General features: G+C 23.6%; 2 protein-coding genes across 4 annotated transcripts in view; one reads left to right on the forward strand and one right to left on the reverse strand.

Moving 5' to 3' along the window:
• Window positions 1-612, forward strand: part of LOC133544891 (UDP-glucuronosyltransferase 1A1-like) — a 118,167-nt gene extending 117,555 nt beyond the window's left edge. For both annotated transcript variants that reach the window (XM_061890122.1, XM_061890121.1), the window contains one exon: window positions 360-612. The gene's annotated coding sequence lies outside the window, so the exon portion shown is untranslated. The remainder of the gene's footprint in view (window positions 1-359) is intronic.
• On the reverse strand, window positions 1-17,430 carry LOC133544897 (NADH dehydrogenase [ubiquinone] 1 beta subcomplex subunit 3-like). Of its 2 annotated transcripts, XM_061890135.1 has the most exons (4): window positions 17,296-17,416; window positions 11,675-11,977; window positions 2,076-2,204; window positions 1-282 (listed from the first exon to the last, which is right to left on the reverse strand). In XM_061890135.1, exons 3-4 carry the CDS (start codon window positions 2,201-2,203, stop codon window positions 129-131), a joined length of 282 nt encoding a protein of 93 aa, XP_061746119.1. In that variant the 5' UTR covers window position 2,204; window positions 11,675-11,977; window positions 17,296-17,416; the 3' UTR covers window positions 1-128. The 2 variants fall into 2 exon arrangements, with proteins under 2 accessions (XP_061746119.1, XP_061746117.1); XM_061890133.1 differs by lacking the exon at window positions 11,675-11,977 and having other exon boundaries at window positions 17,296-17,430.
• Between the last annotated feature and the right edge of the window lie 273 nt (window positions 17,431-17,703).

Below are 17,703 nucleotides of genomic sequence, written 5' to 3' on the forward strand. Positions count from 1 at the left end.
TTGAAAGAAAGAGGTTTAATGAGATTAGAGGTGGCCTCCCTTCTTTGGGGGGAAGAAGGTGTATTCCACAGCCAGATTAGTGGTGGCCTCCCTTCTTTGGGGGGAAGAAGGTGTATTCCACAGCCAGATTAGTGGTGGCCTCCCTTCTTTGGGGGGAAGAAGGTGTATTCCACAGCCAGAGCCACCGTGAAGGCAACAAAGCCCCACTTGAATCCTCTCAGCAGCACGTCAGAGAAAGTCACAGCTTGCTTAAAACCACCAGAGAACCTCCAGGCCTCGTTGCTACGGAGACAAACATGGACAAGTGGATCAAAGATGATGGAAACCACCACTGGTACTAACTATGTTTTTTCCCCTAGGCTTTGACCACCACAAGACAAGCAGTAGGAAATGGATGGATGGATGGACAAGCAGATACATTGAAAAGGTGTGTTATTGTTTGGGCCACGGCGCCATCTTTTGGACTAGTTTGCTTACTGCAGGTGCTGCTGGGTAAATGTCTACACTGTAGAAGTTATGTAATCACTCCTGCCACCAATTAACTTGTACAATATAACTACAACTACTCACACTTATTACATGTCTGGATGAGAGTTTTAACACATATTACAGTCCTAGTCAAAAGTGTACATACACTTGTAAAAGAACATCATGGCTGGCTTGAGTTTCCAATCATTTCTTATTTTTTTGTGATAGAGTGATTGGTCACAAAAAACATTCATGAAGTTTGCTTCTTTTATGAGTTTATTATGTCTCTACTGAAAATGTGACTTGGTCAAAAGTATACATACAGCAATGTTAATATTTGGCAAGTTTCACTGCAATAAGACACTTCTGGTAACATCCACAAGCTTCTGCTTGAATTTTGGACCACTCCTCTTGACAACATTGGCGCAGTTCAACTTGTTTCTTCAGCATTGTCCACATGTTTATGTCAGTACTTTGGTAAGGCCATTCTAAAACCTTCATTCTAGCCATTCCTTTACCACTTTTGAGGTGTGTTTGGTGGTCATTGTCCTGTTGGAACACCCAACTGTGCCCAAAACATGATAAGAGTTTAGCTTGTCCTGAAGAATTTGGAGGTAATTCTCCTTTTTCTTTCTCTGTAAAGCACCAGTTCAATTAGCAGCATAATACTACCACCACTATGCTTGACGTTAGGCATGCTGTTCTTGGGATTAAAGGCCTCACCTTTTCTCCTAAAAAACATATTGCTGGGTGTTGTGGCCAAACAGCTCCATTTTTCTTTCAGAACTTTCCTCTAGAAGGTTTTATCTTTTTCCATGTGATTTCACAAATGGAGCTGTTTGGCCACAACACCCAGCAATATGTTTTTTAGGAGAAAAGGTGAGGCCTTTAATCCCAGGAACAGCATGCCTACTGCCAAGCATGGTGGTGGTAGTATTATGCTCTGGGCCTGTTTTGCTGCTAATTGAACTGGTGCTTTACAGAGAATGAAAAAAGGAGAATTACCTCCAAATTCTTCAGGACAAGCTAAACTCATCATGTTTTGGGCACAGTTGGGTGTTCCAACAGGACAATGACCACCAAACACACCTCAAAAGTGGTAAAGGAATGGCTAGAATGAAGGTTTTAGAATGGCCTTACCAAAGTACTGACTTAACGTGTGGACAATGCTGAAGAAACAAGTTGAACTGCACCAATTTTGTCAAGAGGAGTGGTCCAAAATTCAAGCAGAAGCTTGTGGATGTTACCAGAAGTGTCTTATTGCAGTGAAACTTGTAAGCAAATATTAACATTGCTGTATGTATACTTTTGACCAAGTCACATTTTCAATAGATAGACATAATAAACTCATAAAAGAAGCAAACCTCATGAATGTTTGTTGTGACCAACAAGTATGTGCTCCAATCACAAATATAAGAAACATAAGCCAGCCATGATGTTCTTTTACAAGTGTATGTCCACTTTTGACTAGGACTGTAATATGTGTTAAAACTCTCCTCCAGACATGTAATAAGTGTGAGTAGTTGTAGTTATATTGTACAAGTTAATTGGTTCCAGGACAGTATATATTTCCTTAAAAGTGGTGTGTGTTAAGTTGAAATGCTCACCGCCCCCAGGGGTCCTTGAGGCCCCTGGCTGCCAACCTCTTCTGTGTGAACTCCAGAGGTGTGCCCTCCACCTTCCACTGCCGCCAGTCAGGCAAAGTCATCTTGCTGTGGCCGTGGTCGCCGCCCATGCTGCCAACACACAAACACATCATCATTGTATCTGGATTGGAGCAGGAATGTAATATCTACATCATTTTGTCTGGGCAACATCAAGCAAACATTAAAAATATGTTTCAAAAAAGACAAATAAAGCCTGACTCGTTTGTTCTTTTGGTCAATGTCTCTATATTTTGGTTGTAACTTTTGAGTACGACAGGAAGACACAATACAGAACCCAGCAGGGGCGGGAAGAACTGTAAGGGGGAACAGTCCAGAAAGGAGAGAACTATCAAAGCAGCAAACTCCACATTTTAGTCAAGTGTCTACTAGACGGCTTTATTCAAAATCATTTAGTACGTGAGTGAGTGAACTTTGGTTAAGTACATATTATTTATTTATATTATTTCTTAGTAGATTGCACCGTTCAGCACATTTTATTTATATTCTAATTGATTATTATTTATCAGTACATTTTATTTATAATATATAATTATTTATTATTAGATTGCACAGTACAGTATATATTGTTTTTTTATATTATAATTTATTATTGTTTATTAGATTGCGATGTACAGAACATATTTATTTATTTTATTATTTATTAATGGATTGTACAGTACATATTTAATTATATTATACACATCTATTTATATGATCATTTGTTATTTAATAGTACATGGCACAGTACAGTACTTATTTATTTTAATTTTTTATTATTAATTAGTAGATTGCACAGTACAGTACATATTTATTTATATTATAATTTATTAGTAGATTACAAAGTACAGTACATATAATTTATTTATTTTATAATTATTGATAGATAGTACAGTACATATTCATTTATATTATAAATTATTTCTTAGTAGATTGCACAGTTCAGTACATATTTATTTATTTGTTAATAGATTGCACAGTACAGTACATATTTATTTATATTATCATTTATTAAATAGTAGATTCATTTATTTATATTATAATTTATTAGTAGATTGCAAAGTACAGTACATATTTATTTATTTTATAATTAGTGATAGATTGCACAGTACAGTACATATTTATATTATAATTTATTATTATGTATTGGTACGGTACAGTACATATTTATTTATAATATAAATTATTATTTATTAGTACATTGCACACTTCAGGACATATTTATTTATTATTATTTATTAATAGATTGCACAGTACAGTGCATATCATTTATTTTATAATTATTTATTAGTAGACTGCACAGTACAGTACATTTTTTTTATATTATAATTTATTATTATTTATTAGTAGATTGCAGTACAGCACATGTTATTTATTTATATCATAATTTATTATTATTTATTAGTAAGTTGCACAGTGCAGTACATATTTATTTATATCATAATTTATAATTATTTATTGGTAGATTGCACAGTACATATTTATTTATATTATAATGTATTAGTAGATAGTACAGTACATATTTATTTATTTTATAATTATTAATAGATTGCACAGTACAGTACATATATATTTATATTACAATTTATTATTATTTATTAGTAGATTGCACAGTACAGTATTTATTTATTATTTATTAGTAGATTTGCATGGTCCGGTACACATCATTTATTTATATTACTATTTATTAATAGATTGCACAGTACAGTACATATTTATTTATGTTATAATTTATTATTATTTATTAGTAGATTGCACAGTACAGTACATATTTATTTATGTTATAATTTATTGGTAGATTGCACAGTACAGTACATATTTATTTATGTTATAATTTATTGGTAGATTGCACAGTACAGTACATATCCTTTATTAATATTATAATTTATTATTATTTATTGGTAGATTGCACAGTAGAGTACATATTTATTTATATTATAATTTATTATTTATTAGTAGATTGCACAGTACAGTACATATTTATTTGTATAACAATTTATTATTATTTATTAGTGGATTGCACAGTACAGTACATATTTATTTGTATTACAATTTATTATTATTTATTAGTGGATTGCACAGTACAGTACATATTTATTTATATTATAATATATTATTATGTATTGGTACGGTACAGTGCATATTTATTTATATTATAAATCATTATTTATTAGTAGATTGCACAGTTCAGTACATATTTATTTATTTATTAGTAGATTTGCACGGTCCAGTACACATCATTTATTTATATTACAATTTATTATTTATTAATAGATTGCACAGTACAGTACATATTTATTTATGTTATAATTTATTATTTATTAGTAGATTGCACAGTACAGTACATATCCTTTATTAATATTATAATTTAGTATTATTTATTAGTAGATTGAACAGTACAGTAAATACTATTTATTTATATTATAATTTGTTATTTATTAGTAGATTGCACAGTACAGTACATATTTATTTATGTTATAATTTATTATTTATTAGTAGATTGCACAGTACAGTACATATCCTTTATTAATATTATAATTTATTATTATTTATTAGTAGATTGAACAGTACAGTAAATACTATTTATTTATATTATAATTTGTTATTTATTAGTAGATTGCACAGTACAGTACATATTTATTCATATTATAATTTATTATTATTTAATAGATTGCACAGTACAGTATGTATCATTTATTTATATTATAATTTATTAGTAGATTACAAAGTACAGTACATATAATTTATTTATTTTATAATTATTGATAGATTGCACAGTACAGTACATATTTATTTATATTATAATTTATTATTATGTATTGGTACAGTACAGTACATATTTATTTATATTATAAATTATTTCTTAGTAGATTGCACAGTTCAGTGCATATTTATTTATTTATTATTATTTGTTAATAGATTGCACAGTAAAGTATATATTTATTTATTTTATAATTTATTATTTATTGGTAGATTGCACGGTACAGTACATATTTATTTATATTATTATTTATTAGTATTTTGCAGTACAGTACATGTTATCTATTTATATCATAATTTATTATTATTTATGAGTAGATTGCACAGTACAGTACATATTTATTTATATTATAATTTATTATGTATTAGTAGATAGTACAGTGCATATCATTTATTTATATTATAGTTCATTATTATTAGTAGATTGCACAGTAAAGTACATATCACTTATTTATATTATAATTTATTATTATTTATTAGTAGATTGCAAAGTACAGTACATATCATTTATTTATTTGATAATTACTGATAGATTGTACAGTACATATTTATTTATATTATAATTTATTATTATGTATTGGTGCGGTACATATTTATTTATATTATAAATTATTTCTCAGTAGATTGCACAGTTCAGTACATATTTATTTATTTATTATTATTTGTTAATAGATTGCACAGTACAGTACATATTTATTTATTTATTTATTATTATTTGTTAATAGATTGCACAGTACAGTACATACTTATTTATATTATAATTTATTATTTTTTAGTAGATTGCACAGTACAGTACATATTTATTTATATTATAATTTATTATTATTTATTAGGAGATTGCAGTGCAGTACAGTACATGTTATCTATTTATATTATTATTTATTAGCAGATTGCACAATACAGTACATATTTATTTAGATTATAATGTATTATTATTTATTAGTAGATTGCACAGTACAATACATATCATTTATTTATTTGATAATTATTGATAGATTGCACAGTACAGTACATATTTATTTATATTATAATTTATTATTATGTATTGGTACGGTACAGTACATATTTATTTATATTATAAATTATTTCTTAGTAGATTGCACATTTCAGTACATATTTATTTATTAATTATTATTTGTTAATAGATTGCACAGTACAGTACATACTTATTTATATTATAATTTATTATTTATTAGGAGATTGCACAGTACAGTACATATCATTTATTTTATAATTATTTATTAGTATATTGCACAATACAGTACATATTTATTTATATTATAATTTATTATTATTTATTAGGAGATTGCAGTGCAGTACAGTACATGTTATCTATTTATATTATTATTTATTAGTAGATTGCACAGTACAGTACATATTTATTTATATTATAATTTATTATGTATTAGTGGATAGTACAGTGCATATCATTTATTTATATTATAGTTTATTATTTATTAGTAGATTGCACAGTACAATACATATCATTTATTTATATTATAAATTATTTTTATTTACTAGTAGATTGCAAAGTACAGTACATATAATTTATTTATTTTATAATTATTAATAGATTGCACAGTACAGTACATATGTATTTATATTACAATGTATTATTATTTATTAGTAGATTACACAGTACAGTACATATTTATTTATATTATATTATGTATTCGTACGGTACAGTACATATTTATTTATATTATAATTTATTATTATGTATTGGTACGGTACAGTACATATTTATTTATATTATAAATTATTTCTTAGTAGATTGCACATTTCAGTACATATTTATTTATTAATTATTATTTGTTAATAGATTGCACAGTACAGTACATACTTATTTATATTATAATTTATTATTTATTAGGAGATTGCACAGTACAGTACATATCATTTATTTTATAATTATTTATTAGTATATTGCACAATACAGTACATATTTATTTATATTATAATTTATTATTATTTATTAGGAGATTGCAGTGCAGTACAGTACATGTTATCTATTTATATTATTATTTATTAGTAGATTGCACAGTACAGTACATATTTATTTATATTATAATTTATTATGTATTAGTGGATAGTACAGTGCATATCATTTATTTATATTATAGTTTATTATTTATTAGTAGATTGCACAGTACAATACATATCATTTATTTATATTATAAATTATTTTTATTTACTAGTAGATTGCAAAGTACAGTACATATAATTTATTTATTTTATAATTATTAATAGATTGCACAGTACAGTACATATGTATTTATATTACAATGTATTATTATTTATTAGTAGATTACACAGTACAGTACATATTTATTTATATTATATTATGTATTCGTACGGTACAGTACATATTTATTTATATTATAATTTGTTATTTATTAATAGATTGCACAGTACAGTACATATTTATTTATGTTATAATTTATTATTATTTATTAGTATATTGCACAGTACAGTATATATTTATTTATGTTATCTTTTATTATTTATTAGTAGATTGCACAGTACAGTATATATAATTTATTTTATAATTATTTATTAGTAGATTGCACAGTCGAGTACATATTTATTTATACTATAATTTATTATTATTTATTAGTAGATTGCATAGTACAGTACATATCCTTTATTAATATTATAATGTATTATTATTTATTAGTAGATTGCACAGTACAGTACATATTTATTTATATTATAATTTATTATTTATTAGTATATTCATTTATTTATATTATAATTCATTAATAGATTGCACAGTACAGTACATATTTATTTATATTATAATTTATTATTTATTAGTATATTCATTTATTTATATTATAATTCATTAGTAGATTGCACAGTACAGTACATACTATTTATTTATATTATAATTTGTTATTATTTGTTAGTAGATTGCACAGTACAGTACATATCATTTATTCATATTATAATACATTATTTATTAGTAGTATGCACGGTTCAGTGCATATAATTCATTTATATTATAATTTATTATTATTTATTAATAGATTGCACAGTACCGTACATATCTATTTATTTTATAATTATTTATTAGTAGATTGCACAGTACAGTACATATTTATTTATATTATAATTTATTGTTATTTCTTGGTTAGATTGCACAGTACAGAACATAATATATATTTATATTATAATTTATTATTATTTATTAGTAGATTGCACAGTACAGTACATATATTTTATTATGTCATAATTTATTATTATTTATTAGTACATTGCACAGTACAGTACATATTTATTTATATAATAATTTATTATTATTAGTAGATTCATTTATTTATATTATAATTTAATATTATGTATTAGTACATTGCACAATTCAGTACTGATTATTTATATGATAATTTATTATTAGTAGATTGAACTGTACAGTACATATTTCTTTATATAACATTTTATTATTATTTATTAGTAGATTGTACAGTACATATTTATTAATAATATATTATTTATCAGTAGATTGCACAGTACAGTACATATTTATTTATATTATACATATATTTATTCATATTATAATTTATTATTATTTATTAGTAGATTGCACAGTACAGTACATATTTATTTATATTATACATATATTTATTCATATTATAATTTATTATTTATTAGTAGATTGCACAGTACAGTACATATTTATTTATACTATAATGTATTATTATTTATTAATTGATTGCACAGTACAGTACATATTTATTTATATTATACATATATTTATTCATATTATAATTTATTATTTATTAGTAGATTGCACAGTACAGTACATATTTATTTATATTACAATGTATTATTATTTATTAATTGATTGCACAGTACAGTACATATTTACTCATATTATAATTTACTATTATTTATTAGTAGATTGCAGTACAGTACATGTTATTTATTTATATCTTAATTTATTATTATTTATTAGTAGATTGCACAGTATAGTACATATTTATTAATATTTTATTTTTGTATTATGTATTTGTAAATAGTACAGTGCATATCATTTATTTATATTATAATTTATTATTATTTATTAGTCGATTGCACAGTACAGTACATATTTATTTATATTATAATGTATTATTATTAGTAGATTGCAAAGTGCAGTACATATCATTTATTTTATAATTATTAATAGATTGCACAGTACAGTACATATTTATTTACATTATAAATTATTATTTATTAATTGATTGCACAGACAGTACATATTTATTTATATTATAATTTATTATTATTTATTAGTAGATTGCAGTACAGTACGTGTTATTTATTCATATCATAATTTATTATTATTTATTAGTAGATTGCACAGTACAGTACATATATATTTATATTATAATTTATAATTATTTATTGGTAGATTTCACAGTACAGTACATATTTATTTATTTTATAATTTATTATGTATTAGTAGATAGTACAGTACATATGTATTTATTTTATAATTATTAATAGATTGCACAATACATATCATTTATTTATATTATAATATATTATTTATTAGTAGATTGCAAAGTACAGTACATATAATTTATTTTATAAGTAATAGATTGCACAGTACAGTACATGTTTATTTATATTATAATTTAGTATTATGTATTAGTACGGTACAGTACATCTTTATTTATATTATAAATTATTATTTATTAGTGGATTGCACAGTACAGTACATATTTATTTATATTGTAATTTATTATTATTTATTAGTAGATTGCACAGTTCAGTACATATTTATTCACATTATAAATTATTATTTATTAGTAGATTGCACAGTACAGTACATATTTATTTATATCACAATGTATTATTTATTAATTGATTGCACAGACAGTACATATTTATTTATATTATAATTTATTATTATTTATTAGTAGATTGCAGTACAGTACGTGTTATTTATTCATATCATAATTTATTATTATTTATTAGTAGATTGCACAGTACAGTACATATATATTTATAATTTATAATTATTTATTGGTAGATTTCACAGTACAGTAGATATTTATTTATTTTATAATTATTAATAGATTGCACAGTACATATCATTTATTTATATTATAATATATTATTTATTAGTAGATTGCAAAGTACAGTATATATCATTTATTTTATAATTAGATTGCACAGTACAGTACATGTTTATTTATACTACAATATATTATTATTTATTAGTAGATTGCACAGTACAGTACATGTTTATTTATACTACAATATATTATTTATTAGTAGATTGCACAGTTCAGTACATATTTATTTACATTATAATGTATTATTTATTAGTAGATTCATTTATTTATATTATAATTTATTAGTAGATTGCACAGTAAAGTACATACTATTTTTTATATTATAATTTATAATTTATTAGTAGATTGCACAGTACAGTACATATTTATTTATATTATAATGTATTATTATTTATTAATAGATTGCACAGTACAGTACATATCATTTATTAATATGATAATTTATTATTATTTATTAGTAGAATGCACAGTACAGTACATATTTATTTATATTACATTTTTTTATTTATTAGTAGATTGCACAGTACAGTACATATTTATTTATATTGTAATTTATTACTATTTATTAGTAGATTGCACGGTACAGTACATATTATTTATTTATATTATAATTTATTATTTATTAGTAGATTGCACAGTACAGTACATATATTTTATTTATGTTATAATTTATTATTATTTATTGGTACATTGCACAGTACATATTTAATTATATAATAATTTATTAGTAGCAGTAGAGTCATTTATTTATATTATAATTTATTAGTACATTGCACAGTACAGTACATATTTATTTATGTAATAATGTATTATTATTTATTAGTAGATTCATTTATTTATATTATAATTTTTTATCATTTAATAGTAGATTGACAATACAGTACATATTTATTTATATGATAATTTATTATTAGTAGATTGCACAGTACAGTACATATTTATTTATATATTTTACTATTATTTATAAGTAGATTGCACAGTACAGTACATATTTTTTATATTATGATTTATTATTATTTATTAGTAGAGTGCACAATAGATTACACATTTATTTATATTATAATTTATTATTATTTATTAGTAGATTGCACAGTACAGTACATATTCCGTACAATTGACCACTAAATGCTAACACCCGAATATATTTTTCAACTTGTTTAAGTCGGGGTCCCTCTAATCAATTCATGATAAAAGAGTAAAAAGATATAAAGTTAAAGCCCAGATTAACGACATTTTATTAGTTCTTAATTAAATTCAGTGAAAAATATAAAACAATTGTGTCGCATAATAAAATAAATAAAAATGTTTTCTCATTCTTGGGTGGACAAGCTTGTCAAAATGATGGGAGTTATTTATATGTGAAAAATAATTTTATGTAGACGCCACTTATTAAATGAATGGTATTCTTTAGAATTGAAGCCCTCAGTTCGAACATAATTACGCTTTAGACACACAAAAATTGATTTTTTCTCATTTTTTATCCGTCTTTGTACAGTATGACTAATATTATGTCTTAACTTAAACATCATAAAACGATAAAATGTGATGAAACGTCGACTTTAATAAACAATTGTGTCAGATTAGCTCAGCATGCTGGCTACGTACGTGACGATATTCCTTAGCAACAATTTTTAGGGGTTACGAAAGGAAATTTTGTCACTATTACATTGCGGCGTGACAATAATACTTGGGTGTTAGTAAAACTGTTGGAATGTAATCATGAAAAAGGACAAACGGTACCTTAGTCTTGTGTGGTGACCTCTACACGCTTGTGTGGTGACCTCTACACGCTTGTGTGGTGACCTCTACACGCTTGTGTGGTGACCTCTACACGCTTGTGTGGTGACCTCTACACGCTTGTGTGGTGACCTCTACACAGTTGTGTGGTGACCTCTACACGGTTGTGTGGTGACCTCTACACGCTTGTGTGGTGACCTCTACACGCTTGTGTGGTGACCTCTACACGCTTGTGTGGTGACCTCTACACGCTTGTGTGGTGACCTCTACACGGTGGTTGCGACGCTTTGCCTTGCTGCCGTAAAACTGAAAAGAAGAAGACGTACGGCAGGTCATTTGGGACAAAACTCACGCTGTAAAGTGCAATGTCAATGTATTACTGTACATTTATTAAATTGTTGTAACACATTTTTAATTCACACACTGTATTAACAAATTTAGTTTTCCTTTTAAAAATCATTTCAGATACTGTTGGGTCCAGAATAAAGAAAACCGACGCTCTTTTCAACCTTTTAACAACACAATCTCCGTTTATCAGTCAGACACAACAACACTTCATTTTTTTATATACAATATTTATTTGAGTTTGCAGTTTGCACAGTTCAGTACATATTATTTATTTATATTATAATGTATTATTATTTATTAGTAGAATGCTCAGTACAGTACATGTCATTTATTTAGATTATAATTTATTATTTATTAGTAGATTGCACAGTACAATACATATTTATTTATACTATAATGTATTAATATTTTTAGTAGATTGCACAGATCAGTACATATTATTTGTTTATATTATAATTTATTATTATTTATTAGTAGAATGCTCAGTACAGTACAATTCATTTATTTATATTATAATTTATTAGTAGATTGCACAGTACAGTACATATTTATATAATATGTATTTATTTATATTATAATGTACTATTATTTATTAGTAGATTGCACAGTACAGTACATATTTATTTACATTATAATTTATTATTATTTATTAGTAGATTGCACAGTACAGTACATGTCATTTATTTATATTATAATTTATTATTATTTATTAGTAGATTGCACAGTTCAGTATATATTATTTATTAATATCATTCATTATTATTTATTAGTAGATTGCACAGTACAATACATATTATTTATTTATATTATAATGTATTAATATTTTTAGTGGATTGCACAGTTCAGTACATATTATTTATTTATATTATAATTTATTATTATTTATCAGTAGATTACACAGTTCAGTACATATTATTTATTTATATTATAATTTATTATTATTTATTAGTAGATTGCACAGTTCAGTATATATTATTTATTAATATCATTCATTATTATTTATTAGTAGATTGCACAGTACAATACATATTATTTATTTATATTATAATGTATTAATATTTTTAGTGGATTGCACAGTTCAGTACATATTAATTATTAATATTATAATTTATTATTATCTATTAGTAGAATGCTCAGTACAGTACATGTCATTTATTTATACTATAATTTATTATTAGTAGATAGCACAGTACAGTACATATTTATTCATATTATAATTTATTATTATTTATTAGTAGATTGCACAGTTCAGTACATGTCATTTATTTATATTATAATTTATTAGTAGATTGCACAGTACAGTAAATATTTATTTATATAATACGTATTTATTTGTATTATAATTTATTATTTATTAGTAGATTGCACAGTACAGTACATATTTTTTATATACAATTTATTATCATTTATTAGTAGATTGCACAGTGCAGCACATATTTATTTATATTATAATGTATTAATATTTTTGGGTAGATTGCACAGTTCAGTACATATTTATTAATATTATAATTTATTATTATTTATTAGTAGAATGCTCAGTACAGTACATGTCATTTATTTATATTCTAATTTATTATCTATTAGTAGATTGCACAGTACAGTACATATTTATTCATATTATAATTTATTATTATTTATCAGTAGATTACACAGTTCAGTACATATTATTTATTTATATTATAATTTATTATTATTTATTAGTAGATTGCACAGTTCAGTATATATTATTTATTAATATCATTCATTATTATTTATTAGTAGATTGCACAGTACAATACATATTATTTATTTATATTATAATTTATTATTATTTATTAGTAGATTGCACAGTTCAGTATATATTATTTATTAATATCATTCATTATTATTTATTAGTAGATTGCACAGTACAATACATATTATTTATTTATATTATAATTTATTATTATTTATCAGTAGATTACACAGTTCAGAACATATTATTTATTTATATTATAATTTATTATTATTTATTAGTAGATTGCACAGTTCAGTATATATTATTTATTAATATCATTCATTATTATTTATTAGTAGATTGCACAGTACAATACATATTATTTATTTGTATTATAATGTATTAATATTTTTAGTAGATTGCACAGTTCAGTACATATTAATTATTAATATTATAATTTATTATTATCTATTAGTAGAATGCTCAGTACAGTACATGTCATTTATTTATACTATGATTTATTATTAGTAGATAGCACAGTACAGTACATATTTATTCATATTATAATTTATTATTATTTATTAGTAGATTGCACAGTTCAGTACATGTCATTTATTTATATTATAATTTATTAGTAGATTGCACAGTACAGTAAATATTTATTTATATAATACGTATTTATTTGTATTATAATTTATTATTTATTAGTAGATTGCACAGTACAGTACATATTTTTTATATACAATTTATTATCATTTATTAGTAGATTGCACAGTGCAGTACATATTTATTTATATTATGATTTATTATTATTTATTAGTAGATTGCACAGTACAATACATATTTATTTATATTATAATGTATTAATATTTTTTAGTAGATTGCACAGTTCAGTACATATTTATTAATATTATAATTTATTATTATTTATTAGTAGAATGCTCAGTACAGTACATGTCATTTATTTATATTCTAATTTATTATCTATTAGTAGATTGCACAGTACAGTACATATTTATTCATATTATAATTTATTATTATTTATCAGTAGATTACACAGTTCAGTACATATTATTTATTTATATTATAATTTATTATTATTTATTAGTAGATTGCACAGTTCAGTATATATTATTTATTAATATCATTCATTATTATTTATTAGTAGATTGCACAGTACAATACATATTTATTTATATTATAATGTATTAATATTTTTAGTGGATTGCACAGTTCAGTACATATTAATTATTAATATTATAATTTATTATTTATTAGTAGAATGCTCAGTACAGTACATGTCATTTATTTATACTATAATGTATTATTTATTAGTAGATTGCACAGTACAGTACATATTTATTCATATTATAATTTATTATTATTTATTAGTAGATTGCACAGTTCAGTACATATTTATTTATATAATACGTATTTATTTATATTATAATTTATTATTTATTAGTAGATTGCACAGTACAGTACATATTTTTTATATACAATTTATTATCATTTATTAGTAGATTGCACAGTGCAGTACATATTTATTTTTATTATGATTTATTATTATTTATTTGTAGATTGCACAGTACAGTACATGTAATTTATTTATATTATAATGTATTATTATTTATTAGTAGATTGCACAGTTAAGTACATATTATTTATTAATATTATTATTTATTAGTAGATTGCAAAGTACAATACATATTTATTTATATTATAATGTATTAATATTTTTTAGTAGATTGCACAGTTCAGTACATATTTATTAATATTATAATTTATTATTATTTATTAGTAGAATGCTCAGTACAGTACATGTCATTTATTTATATTCTAATTTATTATTTATTAGTAGATTGCACAGTACAGTACATATTTATTCATATTATAATTTATTATTATTTATTAGTAGATTGCACAGTTCAGTACATGTCATTTATTTATATTATAATTTATTAGTAGATTGCACAGTACAGTACATATTTATATAATACGTATTTATTTATATTATAATTTATTATTATTTATTAGTAGATTGCACAGTACAGTACATATTTTTTTATATACAATTTATTATTATTTATTAGTAGATTGCACAGTGCAGTACATATTTATTTATATTATAATTTATTATTATTTTTTAGTAGATTGCACAGTACAGTACATGTCATTTATTTATATTATAATGTATTATTTATTAGTAAATTGCACAGTTAAGTACATATTATTTATTAATATTATTATTTATTAGTAGATTGCACAGTACAATACATATTATTTATTTATATTATAATTTATTAATATTTATTAGTAGAATGCTCAGTACAGTACATGTCATTTATATTCTAATTTATTATCTATTAGTAGATTGCACAGTACAGTACATATCTATTCATATTATAATTTATTATTTATTAGTAGATTGCACAGTTCAGTACATATTATTTATTTATATTATAATGTATTATTTATTAGTAGATTGCACAGTTCAGTATATATTATCTATTTGTATTATAATTTGTTATTATTTATTAGTAGATTGCACAGTACAGTACATGTATTTATATTATAATTTATTATTATTTATTAGTAGATTCATTTATTTATATTTAAATTTATTAGTAGATTCATTTATCTATATTATCATTTATTAGTAGATTGCACAGTACAGTACATATCGTTTATTTATATTATAATTTGTTATTATTTATTAGTATATTGCACACTGTTCAGTACACATTATTTATATTATAATTTGTTATTATTTTTAGTACATTGCACAGTACAGTATATTTCTTTGTATTATAATGTATTATTATTTATTAGTAGATTGCACAGTACAGTACATATTTATTTATATTATAATTTAGTAGTAGATTGCACCGTACAGTACATATTTATCTATATTTCAATTTATTGTTACAGTACAGTACATATTCCGTACAATTGACCACTAAATGCTAACACCCGAATATATTTTTCAACTTTTTTAAGTCGGGGTCCACGTTATTCAATTCATGATAAAAGAGTAAAAAGATAAAAGGTAAAGCCCAAATTAGCTAACTTTTTTTTATTCTGAATTAAATTCGGTAAAAAATCTAAAACAATTGTGTCGCATAATAAAATAAATAAAAATGTTTTCTCATTCTTGGTCGGACAAGCTTGTCAAAATGATGTTAGTTATTTATATGTCAAAGTAATTTTATGTAGACGCCACTTATTAAATGAATGGTATTCTTTAGAATTGAAGTGCTCCGTTCGAACATAATTACGTTTTAGACAGATTTTTTCTCATTTTTTTATCCGTCTTTGTACAGTATGACTAATATTATGTCTTAACTTAAACACCATAAAAAGATAAAATGTGATAGAACGTCGACTTTAATACACAAACAATTGTGTCAGATTAGCTTAGCATGCTGGCTACGTACGTGACTAGATTCGTTAGCAACAATTCGTCCATTTTTAGGCGTTACGAAACGAACGTTTGGCATAATTACATTGCGGCGTGACAATAATACTTGGTTGTAAGTAAAACTGTTGGAATTTAATCATGAAAAAGGACAAACGGTACCTTAGTCTTGTGTCGTGACCTCTACACAGTTGCGACGCTTTGTCTTGCTGTACGGTAGACGTACAGCTGCCGTAAAACTGAAAAGAAGTACGGCGGGTCATTTGGGACAAAACTCACGCTGTTAAATGCAATGTTAAGGTACGACTGTACATTTTTTTAAATAGTTTTGATGAATTATTAATTCATATATTAAATTAACAGATTGTGTTTTCCAATAAAAAAAACATTTTAGATACTGTTGCGTCCAGAATAAATACCCCGAACTACGACGTTTTTTTCAACCTTTTTATAACAAAATCTCCGTCTATCACAGTCAGACACAAAAACTCTTCTTCATAGTTTTTAAATATAAAATTTCTTTGAGTTTTATTTAAATATTGTGCTAGTTTTGTATCATGTGGGGCGTTA

Source organism: Nerophis ophidion, linkage group LG28, assembly GCF_033978795.1.
Source record: "Nerophis ophidion isolate RoL-2023_Sa linkage group LG28, RoL_Noph_v1.0, whole genome shotgun sequence".
NCBI classification, from domain to species: domain Eukaryota; kingdom Metazoa; phylum Chordata; class Actinopteri; order Syngnathiformes; family Syngnathidae; genus Nerophis; species Nerophis ophidion.